Below are 20489 nucleotides of genomic sequence, written 5' to 3' on the forward strand. Positions count from 1 at the left end.
GGCAGGGCGCTATGGGGTGCCCTATGGGGTGCAGGGTCCCTGTGGGGTGTGCTGTGGGGTGCAGGGTCCCTACAGGGTGCCCTATAGGGTGTTGTGGGGTGCTGTGGGGTGCATGGTCCCTATAGGGTGCATTATAGGGTGCTATGGGGTGCCCTATGGGATGCAGGGTCTCTGTGGGGTGCAGGGTCCCTATAGGGTGCCCTATGGGTTCCTGTGGGGTGCAGGAAGGGCGCTGTGGGGTGCAAAGTCTTTATGGGGTGCCCTATGGGGTGCCCAGGCCCTGTGGGGCACAGGAAGGGCCCCGTGGGGTGCCCTATGGGGTCCATGGTGCCTGTAGGGTGCAGGCAGAGCGCTATGGGGTGCCCTATAGGGTGCAGGGTCCCTGTGGGGTGTGTTGTGGGGTGCAGAGTCCCTGCGGGGTGTCCTATAGGGTGCCCAGGCCCTGTGGGGTGCAGGCAAGGTGCTGTGGGGTGCCCTATGGGGTGCTGGGTCCCTATAGGGTGCCCTATGGGGTCCATGGTGCCTGTGGGGTGCAGGCAGGGCACTATAGGGTGTGCTATGGGGTGTGCAGACCCTATAGGGTGCTGTGGGGTGCCCTATGGGGTGCTGGGCCCCTGTGGGGTGTGCTGTGAGGTGCAGGGTCCCTGTGGGGTGCCCTATAGGGTGCCCCATGGGGCTCACGGTGCCTGTGGGGTGCAGGAAAGGCGCTGTGGGGTGCAAAGTCTCTATGGGGTGCTCAGGCCCTGTAGGGTACAGCAAGGTCCCCACCCCCAACCCAACCCACCCTGTGGGGTGCCCTATGGGATGCCCAGGCCCTGTAGGGTGCAGGCAAGGTGCTGTGGGGTGCCCTGTGGGGCGCAGGGTCCCTATAGGGTGCCCTATGGGGTCCTGTGGGGTGCAGGCAGGGCGCTGTGGGGTGCAGAGTCCCTATAGGGTGCCTTATGGGGTGCCCAGGCCCTGTGGGGTGCAGGCAAGGTGCTATGGGGTGCCCTATGGGGTGCAGAGTCCCTGTGGGGTGTGCTGTGGGGTGCAGGGTCCCTATAGGGTGCCCTATAGGGTGCTGTGGGGTTCCCTAAGGGGTGCAAAACCCAACCCCCACAACCCACCCACACCCCCCACCCAACCCAACCCACCCAACCCCATGGGGTCCTGTGGGGTGCAGGCAGGGCGCTGTGGGGTGCAAAGTCCCTGTGGGGTCCCTTATGGGGTGCAGGTTCCCTGTGGGGTGCAGGCAGGGCGCTATGGGGTGCCCTATGGGGTGCACGGTCCCTGTAGGGTGTGTTGTGGGGTGCAGGGACCCTACGGGGTGCTCTATGGGGTGCTGTGGGGTTCCCTATGGGGTGCAGGAAGGACGCTGTGGGGTGCAGAGTCCCTATGGGGTGCCCTATGGGGTGCAGAGTCCCTATGGGGTGCCCTATGGGGTCCATGGTCCCTGTGGTGTCCCCACGGGTGTGCACAGGGTGTGCAAAGCCCCCCTCGGGGTGTGCAAACCCCCCAGGGATATCGGGCTGGGTGTGCAAATCCCACCAGGGCGTGCAAATCCCCCCTCCCCCACCGCGCCCCTCCCCCAAGGTCAAGCCGAGGTCACCGGGTGACACCGTGGGGGGGGTTTGGGGACACAGATGGGATTTGGGGACACAGATATGGATTTGGGGACACAGGTGGGATTTGGGGGCACAGAGGGGATTTGGGGACACAGATATGGATTTGGGGACACAGGTGGGGTTTGGGGACACAGATGGGGGACACAGAGGGAGATTTGGGGACACAGATGAAGTTTGGGGACACAAATGAGGGATTTGGGGACACAGATGAAGTTTGGGGACACAGATGGGGGTTGGGGACACAGATATGGGATTTGGGGACACAAATGGAGAATTTGGTGACACAGGTGGGGAATTTGGGGACACCGATGGGGGGCTCCATGTCACTAACCCCTCTGCCCCTCCCCCCCGCTGCCCCCCGGGACCCCCAGAGGAAGAACCCGCGGTGGAAGGTGAGTGTGCAAGGGCGGGCTGGGGGGGAGGGGTGAGCGTGCAAAGCCCCGTGTCACACCTGCCGCAGGTGTCCTGCGACACCGCGACACGCCCGGTGGGCGTGGCCTGGGCGGGAGGGGCGCGGTTTATGCAAATAAGCCACAAGAGGGGCTTGTTTTAGGCAAATCAGCCGCGACGAGGGGCGTGGTTTATGCAAATCAGCTCAGGGTGGGCGTGGTTTATGCAAATCAGCTATCAGAGGGGCGTGGCTTGGCGCTCGTGCAGAGCACGTGGCTCCCGTGACGTTCACCCAGTGGGCGTGGCCAAGGCGCCAGGCCATGACGTCACCCCCTCCGCGCTGCCCAATGGGATGGCGCCATGCAAATGAAGGGGGCGGGGACTCGCAAATGAGGTTAAGCCGGATTGGCTGAGCTCAGCCCTAAGGGGCGTGGCTTGTGGGGGCGTGGCGGTAAAAGGGGCGTGGCCAGCGCGATGGGCGGGGCTTGTCCCCCCCTAAACCGAGGGTCCTGGGGTGGGGGATGGGCGATGGGGGAGGGGGATGGGGGGAGGGTCCCCGCGCCAGGGGCGGCCCCGCCCCCCCCGTGTCTCATCCCCTCCCCCACACCCCCCTGGCTTTTCCCCAAAAAAATTAAAATAAAAAAAAAAAAAATCGGAAAAAATTGGGGAAAAACCCGCGGAAGGCGGCGGGGGAGGGGCGGTGCGGCCCCTCCCCCTCGCTCTTGTCCCCGCCCCCCATCCTCCCCCACCCACCCACCCGGCATCGCCCGATGCCGTCACAAGTTAAAGGAGGTTTAAGTTGTGACGGGGCCCCTCCCCCACCCCGGGGCCCCTCCCCCACCCCGGGGCCCCTCCCCCCCCCCGGGGCCCCTCCCCCACCCCGGGGCCCCTCCCCCACCCCGGGGCCGCTCGGGCCTTTTCGGTCATTTTGGGTTTTTCGGTTATTTTGGGTTTTTCGGTTAAATTTTTTTTTTTTTTTTTTTTTTTTGGAAAAAAATCTGATTTTTTATTATTATTATTTTTTTTTTTTTTACGTTGACCTTTTTTAATTGATTTCTCTCTCATCCCCATTTTCCTCCCTCTTTTTTCCCATTTTGCCGCTTTTCCTTTGCTTTTTTTCCTTTTTTCCCCCCTTTTTTTTTTCCTTTCTATTTCCCGTTATTTTCGATTTTTTTCATTGATAAGTTTTAGATTATTTTTTCCTTTTTCATTGACAGTTTTTATTTCCTCATTTTTCCTTTTGTCGGGATTTGATTTTGACTATTTTCCCCTTTTTTCACTGATTTTCCACTTTTCAAGGTATTTCCCCTTTTAAAATTAATTTCCCTTTTCACCATTTCCCTTTTTTTAATCTTCACCGTTTTAATAATTTTCTCCTTTAACACTTTCTCCTCGTATTTAATTATTATTTCCTTTTAAAATCATTTTCCCGCATTCAATAAACATTTTAAATATTTCCCTTTTATATCAGAGTTATTTTTTCGCCTCCATTCCCCCTTTTCCCTTCGTTACTATTTTTCTTTATTTTCCCCACTTGGATATTTTTTCCCTTTAAAAAATTACTTTTATTTCCCCAATTTTTTCCCCTTTTATTTTATCTCTTTTCCCCACTTTTTTATCAATTTCCTCCTCTCCCTCGCTTTGACCCTTTTCACTTTTTTCCTCTTTTTTCCTCCCTTTTCCCACCTCATCCCTTTCCCTCTTTTCCCTCCTTTCCTTCCTTTCCCTTCATTCCTTTTTTTTTCCTTTTTTCCTTTTTTTTCCTTTTTTCCCCATTTTCCCCCTTTTTTCCTTTTTTTTTTCCAATTTTTTTCCTTTTTTTTCCTTTTTGTTTTCCCTTTTTTTCCCTTTTTCCTTTTTTTCCTTTTTTCCTTTTTTTCCCCCTTTTTTCCTTTTTTTTTCTTTTTGTTTTTCCTTTTTTCCCCTTTTTTCCCCTTTTTTTCCCTTTTTTTCCTTTTTCCCTTTTTTGCTTTTTTTCCCTTTTTTCCCTTTTTTCTTTTTTCTTTTTTCTTTTTTTCTTTTTTCCCTTTTTTCCCTTTTTTCCCTTTTTTTCCCCTTTTTTCCCTTTTTTTCCCTTTTTTCCTTTTTTTCCCTTTTTTCCCTTTTTTTCCCTTTTTTCCCTTTTTTCCACTTTTTTTTCCTTTTTTTCTTTTTCCCTTTTTTGCTTTTTTTTCCTTTTTTCCCTTTTTTCTTTTTTCCTTTCTTCCCCTTTTTCCTTTTTTTTCTCTTTTCCCTTTTTTCCATTTTTTTCCCTTTTTTCCTGTTTTCCCCTTTTTTCCCTTTTTTCCTTTTTTTTCCTATTTTTTCCCTTCTTTTCCCCTTTTTTCCTTTTTTCCCTTTTTTCCCTTTTTTCCCTTTTTTTCCTTTTTTTCCTTTTTTGTCCTTTTTTTCCCTCTTTTCCTTTTTTCCTTTTTTTCCTTTTTTCTTTTTCTTTGCTCTTTTCCCTTTTTTCCCTTTTTTCCCTTTTTTTCCCTTTTTTTCCTTTTTTTCCCTTTTTTCCTTTTTTTTCCCTTTTTTCCCCTTTTCCCCCCATTTCTCTCATTCCCCTCCCTCTCATTCCCTCCCATTATTTTCATTTATTCTTTTTAAAATTCTTTCATTTATTTTTATTTCTTTTTATTTATTATCCCCCCCTCCCCCGAGCCCCTCCCCCTCCACCTCTTCACCACTTCCCCATTTCTCCACCAAAAAAATTCCCCTTTTTCCCGCCAATTTTTTGCTTTCGTTCTCACGCCCCTCCCCTCCCCCAATTTTCCCACGCCCCTCCCCCTCTGCCCCTCCCCCAGGTCCCGCCCACCTGCGACTCACCGGCCAAGGTAAAGACGCGCCCTCGCGCCCCTCCCCCACCCCATCATCATCATCATCATCCTCGCCCCTCCCCCCATCCCCCATCCCCCCATCCCCGCCCCTCCCCCCATCGTGTCTGTGGCTCGTGCGACACGGGGGGGGAGGGGCGGCCGCCTCGCTCGGGGACAAGGGGGGGGAGGGGAGGTGGGGGAGGGGAGGGGGAGGGGGGAGGGGGAGGCTCCTCGTGCAAGGGGGGGTGGGGGGAGGGGAGCTGCGACCCCCTTGCACGAGGGGCTGGGGGGAGTGGTCTAAACCCCTCCCCCAAAATTGGGGTGGTCTGGGGGGTTCAAACCCCCCAAAAAAGGGGGTTGGGGGGGTCTAAACTCCTCCCCCAAAATTAGGGGGTCCTGGGGGGTCTAATCCCCCCAAAAAAGGGGTCGGGGGGTCTTTGGGGTGTCCTTGCACGAGGACCGAGTGTCCCCTTGCACACTTGGGGGGGGGTGGGGTGGGTGTGATAGCCTGTGCACACCTGGGGTTCGCACACACCTGGGGGTTCGCACACACCTGTGCACACCTGGGCACACCTGGGGGTCGCACACACCTGTGCACACCTGGGGGTCGCACACACCTGGGGGTTCGCACACACCTGTGCACACCTGGGCACACCTGGGGGTCGCACACACCTGTGCACACCTGGGCACACCTGGGGGTCGCACACACCTGGGCATACCTGGGGGTCGCACACACCTGGGGGTCGCACACACCTGTGCACACCTGGGCCACGCCCTGACCCGCCCCTCCCCCAGGGCCCGCCGAGGTCGCCGAGGGGGGGCGCGGCGCCGGCGAGATCCAGCAAGCGGCGAAAGGTCAGTGAGGGTCACCTGGGGACACACCTGGGGACACACCTGGGGTGTCACCCCTATCCCCCTCCACACACCTGGGAGCCCTAGGGACCACCTACACTCACCTGGGAGCCACCAGGATCACCCAGGGACCCCCAAAACCCTCCACACACCTGGGACACCTTCATAATGTCCCCAGTGATGGGACCTCGTCGGGATGTCCCCACCGTGATGTCCCCAGAGAAGGTCTGGTGGAAGAGCCCACGGTGGTGGTGTCCCCACGGTGATGTCCCCATGGTGGTGTCCCCATGGTGGTGTCCCCACGGTGATGTCCCCATGGCGATGTCCCCATGGTGGTGTCCCCATGGTGTAGTCCCCACAGTGATGTCCCCATGGTGGTGTCCCCATGGTGATGTCCCCACGGTGATGTCCCCACGGTGATGTCACCATGACAACACCCTGCTGCCAGGTCCCCATCACAGTGTCCTCATGCTGAAGTCCCCAGTGCCAAGTCCCAAGGTCCCCATGCCAACGTCCCCATCACAGCGTTCCTGTGCAACACCCTGTCCTGATGTCCCCAACATGAGGTCCTTGTCACAAAGTCCCCGTGACAACATTCTTCTGCAAGACCCCATTGCCAGGTTCCTGCTGCAAAGTCCCTTTTGGGGGGTTCTTGTCACAATGTCCCCTTCACAATGTCCCTGTGCAAGACCTTGTCCCAACGTCACCATGAAAAGTTCCTCATTACGAAGTCCCCTTCTTGCAAGACGTCCCCACACAATGTCCCTGCGCAAGTCCCTGTTCTGATGTCCCCATGACAAGGTCTTTCCGGCAATGTCCCCATCGCCATGTCCCCAGAGCCTGGTCCCGGTGATGTCCCCACCACAATGTCCCTGTGCAAGACCTTGTCCCAATGTCCCCATGACAAGGTCCTTATTGCAATGTCCCCATTGCCCAGTGCAAGAGCTCACCGACGATGTCCCCATCACAATGTCCCTGCACAATGTCCCCATTGCCTGGCTCAAGATCTCACCGACGATGTCCCCGTCATAATGTCCCTGTTTTGATGTCCCCATGGCAAGGTCCGCATTGCAACATCCCCTTCTTACAAGATGACACTGACAGTGTCCCCATCACAATGTCCCTGCACAATGTCCCCATGACAAGGTCCTTATTGCAATGTCCCCATTGCCCAGTGCAAGATCCCACTGACAATGTCCCATCACAATGTCACTGCACAATGTCCCCATGACAATGTCCTTATTGCAATGTCCCCACTGCCTGGCTCAAGACACCACTGACAATGTCCCCATCACAGTGCCCCTGTGCAAGACCCTATTTTGATGTCCCCATGATGTCCTCATTGCAACGTCCCCTTCTTACAAGATGACACTGACAATGTCCCCATCACAATGTCACTGCACAATGTCCCCATTGCCTGGCTCAAGATGACACTGACAATGTCCCCATCACAATGTCCCCATTGCCTGGCTCAAGATCCCATGGACAATGTCCCCATCACAATGTCCCTAAACAATGTCCCCATTGCCTGGCTCAAGATCTCACCGACAATGTCCCCATCACAGTGTCCCTTCACAAGACCCTATTTTGACGTCCCCATGCCAAGACCCTCACCGCAACGTCCCCACCACCCCGTCCCCACCGCCAACACCCCCACCCACCAACCCCCCCTGCCAACCTCCCCGCCAACCGTCCCCACACCGCCTCCCCGCTGTCCCCACCCCAGGCCGCACCGAGTACGTGGCCACCTTCCGGGGCAGCGAGTTCTTCTGCTACGACGTGTCGCGGTCGCCGGTGCAGAGCAGCGCGGACGAGCTGGCGCTGGCGTTCCGCACCCGGCAGCGCCACGGCCTCCTGCTGCACACCGGCCGCGCCGCCGACTTCCTCAACCTGTCGCTCAAGGCCGGCGCCGTGTGGCTCGTCATCAACCTGGGCGCCGGCGCCTTCGAGGCGCTGGTGGAGCCCGTCAACGGCAAGTTCCACGACGGCGGCTGGCACCACGTGCGCGTCACGCGCAACCTGCGGCAGGTACAGCGGGGAGGCGGCGGGAGGGGTGGGGAGGGGGTTGGCGGGGTGGTGGAGAGCGTTGGGTGACCGGCCGGTGGGTTGGTTTGGGGAGGTGGGCAACTGGGAGCACTGGGAGTGATGGTTGGGTTGGGTAGCTCCACAACTGGAGTCTTGAGTGACCACCCAGTGGGTCATCTTGGGCAGTTCCCCAACTGGGAGCCTTGAGTGACCACCCTGTGGGTCATCTTGGGCAGTTCCCCAGCTGGGAGCCTTGAGTGACCACCCAGTGGGTCATCTTGGGCAGTTCCCCAACTTGAGTGACCATCCAGTGGGTCATCCCAGGTGGCTCCAGAGTTGGAAGCACTGGGATTGGTGGTTGGCTTGGACAGCTCCCCAACTGGGAGCATTGAGCGACAGTCCAGTGGGTCATCTTGGGCAGTTCCCCAATGTGAGTGACCACCCAGTGGGTCATCTTGGGCAGTTCCCCACCTGGGAGCCTTGAGTGACCAACCAGTGGGTCATCTTGGGCAGTTCCACAGCTAGGAGCATTGAGTGACCACCCAGTGGGTCATCTTGGGTAGTTCCCCAACTTGAGTGACCACCCTGTGGGTCATCTTGGGTGGCTCCCCAACTGGGAGCACTGGGAGCAATGGTTGCCCTGCTGAACTCCCCAACTGGGAGGACTGGGAGCCTTGGTCAGCTCCCCAGCTGGGAGCCTTGAGTGACCACCCAATGGGTCATCTTGGGCAGTTCCCCAACTGGGAGCACTGGGTGTTTTGTCAAACTACCAAACTGGGAGTACTGGGAGTTCTGTTAGACTACCAAACTGGGTGTACTGGGAGTAATGGGTTCCTCAGTCTGCTCCCCAACTGGGAGCACTGGGAGCACTGGGTGTTTTGTCAAACTGCCAAACTGGGAGCACTGGGTGTTTTGTCAAACTACCAAACTGGGTGTACTGGGAGCAATGGGTTCCTCAATCTGCTCCCCAACTGGGAGCACCAGTACCTTGGTCAGCTCCCTAACTGGGAGCACTGGTTGTGCTGGTCAGCCACCCAACTGGGAGCCCTGGGTGTCTTGGTCCTGTCCCCAGCTGGGAGCACTGGGAGCCTTGCACAGCCACCCAACTGGGAGCACTGGGAGTTCTGTTAAACTGCCAAACTGGGTGTACTGGGAGTAATGGGTTCCTCAATCTGCTCCCCAACTGGGAGCACTGGGAGCACTGGGAGCACTGGGTGTTTTGTCAAACTGCCAAACTGGGATCACCGGTTGTTTTGTCAAATGACCAAACTGGTTGTACTGGGAGCACTGGGTTCCTCAGTCTGCTCCCTAACTGGGAGCACTGGGAGCACTGGGAGCACTGGGAGCACTGGGTGTTCTGTTAAACTGCCAAACTGGGAGCACTGGGAGTCTTGCACAACCACCCAACTGGGAGCACTGGGAGTTCTGTCAAACTGCCAAACTGGGTGTACTGGGAGCACTGGGTTCCTCAGTCTGCTCCCCAACTGGGAGCACTGGGAGCACTGGGTGTTCTGTTAAACTGCCAAACTGGGATCACTGGTTGTTTTGTCAAACTGCCAAACTGGGAGCACTGGGTGTTCCGTTAAACTGCCAAACTGGGTGAACTGGGAGCACTGGGTTCCTCAACCTGCTCCCCAACTGGGAGCACTGGGAGCACTGGGTGTTTTGTCAAACTGCCAAACTGGGAGCACTGGGTGTTCCGTTAAACTGCCAAACTGGGTGAACTGGGAGCACTGGGTTCCTCAACCTGCTCCCCAACTGGGAGCATTGGGAGTCTCGCTCCGCCGCCCAACTGGGAGCACTGGGAGCACTGGACATGCTCAACGCCCCGCCGGCAGCACCGACCGCAGGACCTCTCCCTGCCCAACTGGGAGCTCTGCCTCCACGGACTCTCCCAAACTGGGAGCACTGGGAGCACTGGGGGGGGGGGAGGGGCGGTACTGCCCACCCCCAGCGGGGGGGAGGGGGTGTGACGGGCGGAATTTGGGGTCTCCCCCGCCTCCCCACCGACTCTCTACTTCTCTCCCCCAAGGTGGGCGCCGCCCCTCCCCCTCCGTGCCACGCCCCACCCCCACCCCCTCCTCGTGCAACCCCTCCCCCCATGTGTGCAGCGTGCCACTAACACGCTTCCCCTCCCCCACCACCACCTCGGGGCCCCCACCCACTAACCTCCCCAACTAATCCGGGGGGCCCTAATTAACAAAAAAACCCCAAACCCCCTTTTAACCCCAAAAACCCCCCCGAACGTCACCGTTTGTGTTTTGTCCTTCTCTCGCCGCCAGCACGCAGGGATCGGACACGCTATGGTAAACAAACTGCATTACCTGGTAGTTATCACTCTATTGTTACTCCTTGGCTTCGCCGTCGAACCCCCCAAAAAAAAAAACCCCCCACAACCTTTTTGGGGCCGATCCGGGGGATTTTGGGCAAATTTTCGCCGTTTGGAAAGCAAGCTTCGGCTCATTCCTCCCCTATCCCACCCGTGACACCAAAAAAAAAAACCCCAAAAAAAAACCCCTCATCCGGCACAACCCCCCCACCGAAAATCCTGAGTGTCACTCGAGGGGGGTGAGGTGGCACCTCGGCCCAGCCCCCCCCACCCCGTTTTGGGGTGAGTTTGAGGGATTTTGGGGCGAGTTTGAGGGATTTTGGGGCGAGTTTGAGGGATTTTGGGGCGAGTTTGAGGGATTTTGGGGCGAGTTTGAGGGATTTTGGGGCATTTTCGCCCCCATCCGCTATATTGCGGTTGAGCTCGTGGAAAAAAAGTTGGTTTTCCCCCCCCCAAAAAAAATCCTTATTTAGGGTCAGGACGGTTTTAGTTAATTTTTTAATCAAGGGGGTTCAACCCCCGCCGTTTTGGGATGAGTTTGAGGGATTTGGGGCAAATTTTCAGCCAAGATTTTTCCGCTAAAAGTATTTTTTATAAAATAATTTTGCCAAAAATAGCTGGTTTTCCCCAAAAAAAAATCCTTTTTGAGGGTGTGGTTTCCTCGATGGGGACGATGTGAGGGTCCCACGCTCCCCCCACGTCCCCAAATCCCCATTTTGGTGTAAATTAGGGAATTTTTGGGGTTTTGAGTGATTTTATAAACCCAACACCTGCAGCTCCGTAATGTTAAAATCGAATTATTTCCACCCAAAAAAGTCACTCTGGGCTCAGAAGGAGCTGATTTTTCCCCAAGGGGGTGATGTGTGGGGAGTCCCATTTTGGGATGAATTTTAGAGATTTTGGGCAAATTTTTTCCCCCACACACCATCCGGACCAAAACCTCGGCTCCCTGGTACCCAAACCAGGCAGTTTCACCCCAAAATCCAGCCCTGGGTGAGCTGGTTTTCCTCCGGATGCTTATATGGAGTGATTTTTGGGGTGATTTTTGAGGATTTTGGGCAATTTGATACCAATTCCACCTCCCTGAAACAGGCAAGGCTCAGATTTTCCATATTTTCCCCCCAAAAAAACCCGATTTTTTGGGGTTTGTGGGTCTGGGGGAACATCGTGGGGAGGATGGAGAGTCCCAACCGCCTCCTTTTGGGGCGAATTTTTGGGATTTCGGTCAATTCGCTCCCATCCGCTCCCTCGCGGCCCCCCAAAAATTTGGGGATTTTCCCCCAAAAATCCAGCCCGGTGTAGTGGGGGGGCTGCGGGACCCCACCGCCCTCCCCATTTTGGGGCGATTCCTTAGGATTTTCCCCCACTTTGGGGCGATTCCTTAGGATTTTCCCCCATTTTGGGGCGATTCCTTAGGATTTTCCCCCATACCACCAACAATTTTCGCCCATTTTGGGGCGATTCCTTAGGATTTTCCCCCATTTTGGGGCGATTCCTTAGGATTTTCCCCCATTTTGGGGCGATTCCTTAGGATTTTCCCCCATTTTGGGGCGATTCCTTAGGATTTTCCCCCATTTTGGGGCGATTCCTTAGGATTTTCCCCCATTTTGGGGCGATTCCTTAGGATTTTCCCCCATTTTGGGGCGATTCCTTAGGATTTTCCCCCATTTTGGGGCGATTCCTTAGGATTTTCCCCCATTTTGGGGCGATTCCTTAGGATTTTCCCCCATTTTGGGGCGATTCCTTAGGATTTTCGCCCATTTTGGGGCGATTCCTTAGGATTTTCCCCCATTTTGGGGCGATTCCTTAGGATTTTCCCCCATTTTGGGGCGATTCCTTAGGATTTTCCCCTTTTTGCACCAACCCCCACCCCACACCAACCCCATTTTGGGGCGATTCCTTAGGATTTTCCCCCATTTTGGGGCGACTCCTTAGGATTTTCGCCCTTTTGGGGCGATTCCTTAGGATTTTCCCCCATTTTGGCACCAACCCCCACACCAACCCCATTTTGCATTCCAGGATTTCCATTTTGGCGATTCCTTAGGATTTTCCCCCATTTTGGGGCGATTCCTTAGGATTTTCCTCCATTTTGGAGCGATTCCTTAGGATTTCCCCCCATTTTTTTGCCCTTTTTCCCCCCTCCCACCCCCAAAACCAGCCGTTTTCACCCCAAAAGGTGTCAGGGCCGAGAGGAGGGGGGGTAGCGGGTGACGTGGAATTTTTTGGGTGCCCCCCTCCCCAAATCCAGGACGGTAAAACGGCGTTTTCAGGACAAGCTGCCGCCCCTCCCCCTCCCCCTCCCCCGCCCCTCCCCCGCGCAGGTAGCCGGGCCGCCCCTCCCAAAAGCCCCCCCAGGTGGGGTTTGGCCTCGCTGCCTGCGCTGACCCCTTGCACGCCCCTTGCACGGCTTCACTAACACTGACTGACCACCCCGAGACCCCCCAGACCCCTCCTCATCCTGCTCGCCCCTCCCCCAAAAACCCCCTCCCCATCCCCATCGCCCCCCCCGTGGGGCACAGGGGCTGCCCCCGCCGCGGGGGAGGGGCTGGGGGGACAGGTGTGTGTGCAAGGTGTGGGTAAGGTGTTTGTAAAGTGTGGGTAAGGTGTGGGTAAGGTGTGTGCAAGGTGTGTTCACGTTATGGGTAAGGTGTGTGCAAGACGTGTGTAATATGTGTGTAAGGTGTGTGCAAGGTGTGTTCAAGGTGTGTGCAAGGTGTGTGTAAGGTATGGGTAAGGTGTGTGTAATATGTGTGCAAGGTGTGGGTAAGGTGTGTGCAAGGTGTGGGAAAGGTGTGGGAAAGGTGTGGGAAAGGTGTGCACAAGGTATCGGTAAGGTGTGTGTAAGATGTGTGTAAGGTGTGTCTAATATGCGTGCAAGGTGTGTTCAAAGTGTGTGCAAGGTGTGTGTAAGGTGTGTGTAAAATGTGTGCAAGGTGCGGGCAAGGTGTGTGCAAGGTATGGGTAAGGTGTGTGCAAGGTGTGTGTAATGTGTGTGCAAGGTGTGTGTAAGGTGTGTGGGTAAGGTGTGCGCAAGGTGTGGATAAGGTGTGTGTAAGGTGTGTTCAAGGTGTGTGCGAGGTGTGTGCAAGGTGTGTTCAAGGTGTGGGTATGGTGTGTGCAAGGTATGGGCAAGGTGTGTACAAGGTGCGTGCAAGGTGTGTGTAAGGTGTGCGCAAGGTGTGTGTAAGGTCTGTGCAAGGTATGGGTAAGGTGTGTGTAAGATGTGTGCAAGGTGTGTGTAAGATGTGTGCAGGTGTTCGAGGATGGGAGGAGGCGTGGACAGGTGTGTGTGCACAGGTGTGTAGTGGTGCAAGGCTGGGGGGGCGTGCAGGTGTGTACAGGTGTGCAAGGGCCACCCCAGCTGTGTACAGGTGTGCAATGGTCACCCCAGATGTGTGTACAGGTGTGCAAGGGTCACCCCAGGTGTGCGATGGTCACCTCAGGTGTGTGCACAGGTGTGTAAGGGTCACCCCAGGTGTGTACAGGTGTGCAATGGTCACCCCAGGTGTGTGCACAGGTGTGCAATGGTCACCTCAGGTGTGCACAGGTGTGCAATGATCACCCCAGGTGTGCGATGGTCACCTCAGGTGTGTGCACAGGTATGCGATGGTCACCCCAGGTGTGCACAGGTGTGCAAGGTGTGTGACTGCCAGCCCAGCCTGGGGCTCTGCGCGTGCCTCACACGCGCGTGCAGCGGCCGCGGGGCTGTCCCCGTCCCCCCCGGGGGTCCCCGTGTCCCCCTGCACGCCCCCCCGCCCCGCACGCCCCCCCCCACGCCCCCCTTTGCACGCGCTCGCACACCTGTGCACACCTGTGCCCCCCGCACGCCCCCCCGCGCGCCGCCCCCACTAACGACCGCGAGTGTGTCTGAGCTTCGTTCTGCCCCGGGACCCCCAAAACTCGTTACTAACCCCCCCTTTCCCCCCCCCGTGTCACCCCCCGTGTCACACCCCGTGTCACCCCCCGTGTCACACCCGTGTCACCTCCGTGTCACCTCCGTGTCACCTCCCACCCTCCCCACCTCGCCACCCACCCCCATCCTCACCTGGGGGGCTCCTCGGGGGGGTCTTGGGGACATTCAACCCCCCCCCTCCGCCGCTCCAGGGGGGGCTTTTGGCGCACCCCCCCTCTATTGTCACCCCCCCAGGTGCCCCCCGAGACCCCCCACGACCTCATTGTCCCCACGTCCCCATGTCCCCCCCATCCTCATCGCCCTGTCACCCCCCACGTCCCCATCATCCCTCATCACCCCCCATTGTCCCCAGCCCTGTCCCCTGTCCCCTGTCCCCCCGTTTTGGGGTGCCCCGGCCCGCCGGGTGTCCCCGCTGAGGCCAGCCCGCTCGGTGCCGCAGGTGACCATCTCGGTGGACGGAATCTTGACCACCACGGGCTACACGCAGGAGGATTTCACCATGCTGGGCTCCGACGACTTCTTCTACGTCGGGGGGTCGCCCAACACCGCCGACCTGCCGGGGTCCCCCGTCAGCAACAACTTCATGGGCTGCCTCAAGGATGTGAGTCTGGGGGGGGACAGGGAAAGCCCCCTACCCTCACCTGTTACAGGTGTGCGGGGCAGGGGTAAAGGTTGGGGAGTTCTGTGAGTTCCCCCGACTCACCTGTGCGTGTCGCCAGGGGTTGTGTGGCACAGTTTTGGGACACCTAGACCCCCCGACTCACCTGTGTGTGTCGCTGGGGGCTTTGGGGCACAGGTTGGGGACAGCCATGACCCCCCGACTCACCTGTGCATGTCGCCGGGGGTTGTGGGGCACAGGTTGGGGACAGCCATGACTCCCCGACTCACCTGTGTTTGTCCCCGACAGCTTTGGAGCACAGGTTGGGGACAGCCGTGACCTCCCTGACTCACCTGTGTGTGTCCCCAGGGGTTGTGTGGCACAGTTTTGGGACACCTAGACCCCCCGACTCACCTGTGTGTGTCGCTGGGGGCTTTGGGGCACAGGCTGGGGACTCCCCAGACCCCCACCGACTCACCTGTGTTTGTCCCCGACGGCTTTGGGGCACAGGTTGGGGACTTCCATGACCCCCCGACTCACCTGTGCATGTCGCCAGGGGTTGTGTGGCACAGGTTGGGGACACCTAGACCCCCCGACTCACCTGTGTTTGTCCCAGACGGCTTTGAAGCACAGGTTGGGGACACCCAGACCCCCCGACTCACCTGTGCGTGTCCCCAGGGGTGTTCCAGGTGCACGGAGCGCGGTGGCACTGGGGGACAGGCACTGTGGGTCACAGCGCGACGCTGAGGACCCCTCGCCCCCTCCCCAAACTCACCTGTGCCTCCCTCCCCAAACTCACCTGTGCCTCCCTCCCCAAACTCACCTGTGCCCCCCTCCCGCAGGTGGTTTACAAGAACAACGACTTCAAGCTGGAGCTGTCGCGCCTGGCGCAGGAAGGCGACGCGCGGGTGACACTGCACGGGGCGCTGCTCTTCCACTGCGACCCTCCCCCGGCGCTCGACCCTGTCACCTTCGCCACCCCCCAGGCCCACCTGGCGCTGCCCACCTGGCGCCCGTCGCGCGCCGGCTCCGTCTCCTTCGATTTCCGCACCACCGAGCCCAACGGCGTGCTGCTCTTCGGGCAGGGACCCCCCCGCGACCCCCCGGCCGCCGCCCCCCGGGGACCACCCCCGCCGCCCCCCGATTTCCTGGCGCTGGAGCTGCTGGACGGACACCTTTACCTGCTGCTGGGCATGGGCGCGGCGGGGCTGCGGCTGCGCGCCAGCGCCCGCAAGGTGACCGACGGCGAGTGGTGCCACGTGGACGTGCAGCGCGACGGGCGGAAAGGTGAGGGAGGGGCCGGGGGGGAAAGGTGGGCGCTCAGGTGGGTGGGGAGGGGGCGTGCAGGGGGTGTGCGGGTGCGATTCGAGGTGTGCAGGTGCAGTTCCAGGTGTGCAGGGGATGCACAGGTGCAGTTCAAGGTGTGCAGGTGCAGTTCAAGGTGTGCAGGTGCAGTTCAAGGTGTGCAGGGGCTGTGCAGGTGCAATTCAAGGTGTGCAGGAGATGTACAGATGAAATTCAAGATGTGCAAGGGATGTACAGGTGCAATTCAAGGTGTGCAGGGGAAGTACAGGTGCAATTCAAGGTGTGCAGGGGATGTACAGGTGCAATTCAAGGTGTGCAGAGGCTGTACAGGTGCAATTCAAGGTGTGCAGGGGATGTACAGGTGCAATTCAAGGTGTGCAGAGGCTGTACAGGTTCAATTCAAAGGTGTGCAGGTGCAGTTCAAGGTGTGCAGAGGAGGTACAGGTGCAATTCGTGTGCAGGGGCTGTACAGGTGCAATTCAAAGGCGTGCAGGGACCGTACAGGTACAGTTCAAGGTGTGTAGGGGTTGTAGAGGTGCAGTTCAAGGTGTGCAGAGGCTGTAGAGGTGCAGTTCAAGGTGTGCAGAGGCTGTGCAGGTTCAATTCAAGATGTGCAGGGGATGTAGAGGTGCAATTCAAAGGCGTGCAGGGACCCTACAGGTACAACCCACACCTGTTCAGGGGGCTGCACAGAGGCTTTGGGGGTGTGCAGGAACTGCACAGGTGCGCAGGGGGTGCCGGGGCAGGGTCTCCCCCTTACCCCCCCTTTGCCACTCACCTGGCGCACCCTAACGTCCCCTCTTGTCCCCCCTGATGTCCCCCCTGATGTCCCCCCAGGCTCGGTGTCCGTCAACAGCCGCAGCACGCCGTTCCTGGCCAGCGGCGACCGCGACATCCTGGACGTGGGCGCCGAGCTGTACCTGGGGGGTCTCCCCGAGGGTCGCCCCGGTCCCCCCGCGCCCCCCGAGCTCTGGGCAGCGGGGCTGCGCCTCGGCTTCGTGGGCTGCGTGCGGGATCTGTTCGTGGACGGGCGGAGCCGCGACGTGCGGGCGCTTTTGGGGGCCGGGGGGTCCCCGGGGGTCGCCCCGCTGTGCGCGAGGGAGCCACCGAGGCTGTGCGCCAGCGGTCCCTGCCGGAACGGCGGGACGTGTCGCGAGGGATGGAACCGCTTCGTGTGCGACTGTCGCGGCACGGGGTACCTGGGGCCGCGCTGCGAGACAGGTGAGGCGCGGGGGGATTTGGGGACAGCGGGGACAGCGGGGGTGACACAGGGTGGTTGGGACACCTGGGGAGGGTGTCGCGGTGTCGGAGGGGGTTTGAGGGTGACACGGGTCACCCCCGAGGTGACCGGGATGAGGTGGGGACAAGGGGGTCCTGCTGGGTCACACCTGGGGGGACATCGGGGACCTGGGACAGCGCGGTGAGGAGGGGTGACAAGGGGGATTGGGACACCCGGGATGGGGTCACAGCCGGGAAGGAGGTGCCTGGATGTCCCCAAGGGACACCTGGGTGCCACCCGGCTATCCCTCCCATCCCGGGTTGTCCCCCCAACTCCTCACACAGCGACAACGTCCCCTTGTCCCCACTAAATGCGGCGCCGAGCCACCACCTGCCGGGGGTGGGGCTCACCTGGGGACGCCATCCCGCTTCCCACGGGTGTCCTGAGAGTCCCGCGACACCCGCGACACCCCGGAACGGGAGGTGACAGCACCGAGGGTGACAGGGCGTCCCCGATTTCCCGGCAGAGGCGGCGGTGCTGAGCTACGACGGCAGCATGTACCTGAAGGTGCAGGTGCCGGGCGAGCAGACCGAGGCCGAGGACGTGTCCCTGCGATTTATGTCCCCGAGAGCCTTCGGCCTCGTCCTGGCCACCACCTCGCGCCACTCGGCCGACACCCTGCGCCTCGAGCTGGACGGGGGGCGCATGAAGCTCACCCTCAACCTGGGTGAGCCCCCCGAGACCCCAAAGAGAACCCCAAATACCCACCGATGCCTCCTGGAAATCCTACCTGAAACCTTCCCGAAATCCTCCCCCAAACGGGGCCTGAGTCGGTTCTGGTCATGCTAGAATGCCTGGCACCCCAATATCGTGCCTGGGACCCCAAAATCGTGCCTGGGACCCCAAAAAGGGTGTCCAGACCCCAAAATTTTTCCCCAAATGGTGCCTCAGTTGGTCCTTGTGACCCCAAAATGGTCAAGTTGCTGCCTGGGACCCCAAAACTTCCCCCAATGGTGCTCAAGTGGTTCGTGACTCCCAAAAATGATGCCCAGGACCCAAAAATGGTGCCCAGGGACCCCCAGAATCACACCGGAGACCCCCAAACCGGCCCCGGAGTGTCACCAGAGCCGCCTCAGTGTCCCCGTCCCCGTCGGGTCCCGTCGGGTTCCCTCCCCTCCCCCCGGGATTGGGGCCTTCGTCACCCCCCCGCTGCCACTTGGGGCACAACTCCGGGACCCCCCGAGGGGTTGAGGGTCCCCCCCAGAGGGTGGGGGACCCTCCCGTGGGATTGGGGACCCCCCATGGGATTGGGGACCTTCCCAGGGTTGAGGACCCCCGCAAGGGGTTGGAGATCCTCCCCGTGGGATTGGGAACCCCTCCATGGGATTTGGGGTCCCCCGATGAAATTGGGGACCCCCCCCATGGGATTGGGGTCCCCCCGGGGTCCCGGCGTTTGCCCCCCACCCGCCCCGCAGCGGTTGACGAGGGGGGGTCCAGCCCTGGGTCTCGGATCCCCCCGGATCCCCCCGGGTTGGACCCTCAGGGCGGCCGTGCCCCCCCCGCGAGGTGCCAGAGACCCCCCGAGACCCCAAACCAGTCCCTCCCAGTCCTTCCCAGTCTCATCCCAGTCCCTCCCAGTCTCATCCCAGTCTCCATTCCAAACTCATCCCCATCCCAGTCCCAGCCTGGCCGAGGCTTCATCTCATCCCATTTCCAGTCCCTCCCAGTCTATCCTATCCCATTCCCAGTCCTTCCCAGTCTCTCCCAGTCACTCCCAGTCCCTCCTTGTCCATCCCACCCCATTCTCCTTCCATCCCATCCCATCCCAATCTATCCCATCCCATTCCCAGTCCCTCCTAATCCATTCTATCCCATTCCCAGTCCGTCCCAGTCCCTCCTTGTCCATCCCATTCCCATTCCCATTCCCATTCCCATTCCCATTCCCAGTCCATCCCATCCCATTCCCAGTCCCTCCCAGTCCATCCCATCCCACTCCCAGTCCCTCCAGTCTCCCCCACCCCATTCCCAGTCCATCCCATTCCCATTCCCTCTCCCTCCCAGTCCAACCTGTCCTATTCCCAATCTTTCCCAGTCCCTCCCAGTCCATCCCATCCCATTCCCAGTCCCTCCCAGTCCCTCCCAGTCCGTCCCATCCCGTTCCCAGTCCCCCCCAGTCTCCCCCAGTCTGGCTCCTCGCCCCCCCCGGCCGCCCCCCCCGTCCCCGGGGCGCCCCCTGGCGGCGGCTGCGAAGGGCCTGACCCGTGTCTTCTCTCCCCAGACTGTGTCCGCGTGGGCTGTCACCCCAGTAAGTGCCACCCCCGCCCCCGGGACACCCCCGGGGACACCCCCGGGACACCCCAAAACCCCCCCAACCCCCCCCGAGACACCCAGCCCCCAAATTCCCCCCAAAACCGCCCCGAACACCCTTTGGGACACCCCCAAAAACTGCCCCCAAAACTTTGGGACACCCCCAAAACTGCCCTGGGGACACACCCTGGGGACATTCCCAGACCACCTGGATCCTTCTGGAACATCCCAAACCCTCCCCAGGGACCCCCAAAACCCCTCCTGACCCCCCCAAATGTGTGGGATCCCCCAGGTGTGTTTAGGGGTTCACACCTGTGCGGTGTCCCCAGGTTTAGTCCTGGGCTGTTTCCAGCTGTGGCTGTTGTCACCTGGCTGGGAACATCCGGTGTCACCAAGTGTCACCCAGTGCCACCGGGTGCTATGGTGTCCCCAGGCCTGGTGGCCCAGTGTCCCCAGTGTCACTGGTGTCCTGGAGTCACCCAGTGCAGCGGTGGCCCTGATGCCATGGTGTCACCAGTGTCCCCTGGTGTCCTATTGTCCCTGGCATGCTGATGTCCCTCTTGTGTCCCCTGGTGTGCCCCAATGTCCCCTGGTGTCACCAGTGTCCTGGCATCCCAGTGTCCCTGAGCTGTCCCCTGGTGTCCCACCGAGCCACTGTTGTCCCTCGGTGTCCCATTGTCCCTGGTGCAGCCGTGTCCCCCAGTGTCCCTGGTGTCACCTGGTGTGTATCAGTGTCCCCCGGTGTCCCCGGTGTCACCGGTGTCCCCGCTGCCCCCAGGCAAGGGCCCCGAGACGCTGTTCGCGGGGCAGCGGCTGGATGACAACGAGTGGCACTCGGTGCGGGTGGCCCGGCGCGGGCGCAGCCTCCAGCTCGCCGTCGACAACGTCACCGTCGAAGGTGACACCGCGGGGACAGGGCGGGGGGACCTTTGCCTGGGCCCTGAGGGACGTGGGGGTGCTCAGGTCTATGGGGATGTGGCCGTGGGGACATGGATGGAGGTGCTTGGGGACATGTGGTGGCAATGGGTGCACAGATGTGTGGGGACTTGGGGACGTGGTGACCAGGTCCATGGGGATGTCACCAGTGAGGCTGCAGGTCTGTGGGTGCACAGGGACATGAGGACATGGTGACCAAGTCCATGGGGACAT

General features: G+C 59.2%; 1 protein-coding gene across 10 annotated transcripts in view; it reads left to right on the forward strand.

The window, feature by feature from the left end:
- LOC146422426 (neurexin-2-like) overlaps positions 1-20489 on the forward strand; it is a 47866-nt gene that overhangs the window by 4996 nt on the left and 22381 nt on the right. For 5 of the 10 annotated variants that reach the window (XM_085046281.1, XM_085046289.1, XM_085046287.1 and 2 more), the window contains 11 exons: positions 1976-1996; positions 4781-4810; positions 5588-5647; positions 7371-7672; positions 9952-9996; positions 14351-14512; positions 15352-15796; positions 16652-17035; positions 17560-17760; positions 19312-19338; positions 20119-20238. In XM_085046281.1, the coding sequence (XP_084902407.1) occupies positions 1976-1996; positions 4781-4810; positions 5588-5647; positions 7371-7672; positions 9952-9996; positions 14351-14512; positions 15352-15796; positions 16652-17035; positions 17560-17760; positions 19312-19338; positions 20119-20238 (1797 nt within the window). The remainder of the gene's footprint in view (positions 1-1975; positions 1997-4780; positions 4811-5587; positions 5648-7370; positions 7673-9951; positions 9997-14350; positions 14513-15351; positions 15797-16651; positions 17036-17559; positions 17761-19311; positions 19339-20118; positions 20239-20489) is intronic. The other 5 variants (XM_085046282.1, XM_085046283.1, XM_085046288.1 and 2 more) reach the window with 5 other exon arrangements.

This window comes from Lichenostomus cassidix, unplaced genomic scaffold, assembly GCF_008360975.1.
Source record: "Lichenostomus cassidix isolate B80296 unplaced genomic scaffold, HeHo_3.0 HiC_scaffold_40, whole genome shotgun sequence".
NCBI lineage: Eukaryota > Metazoa > Chordata > Aves > Passeriformes > Meliphagidae > Lichenostomus > Lichenostomus cassidix.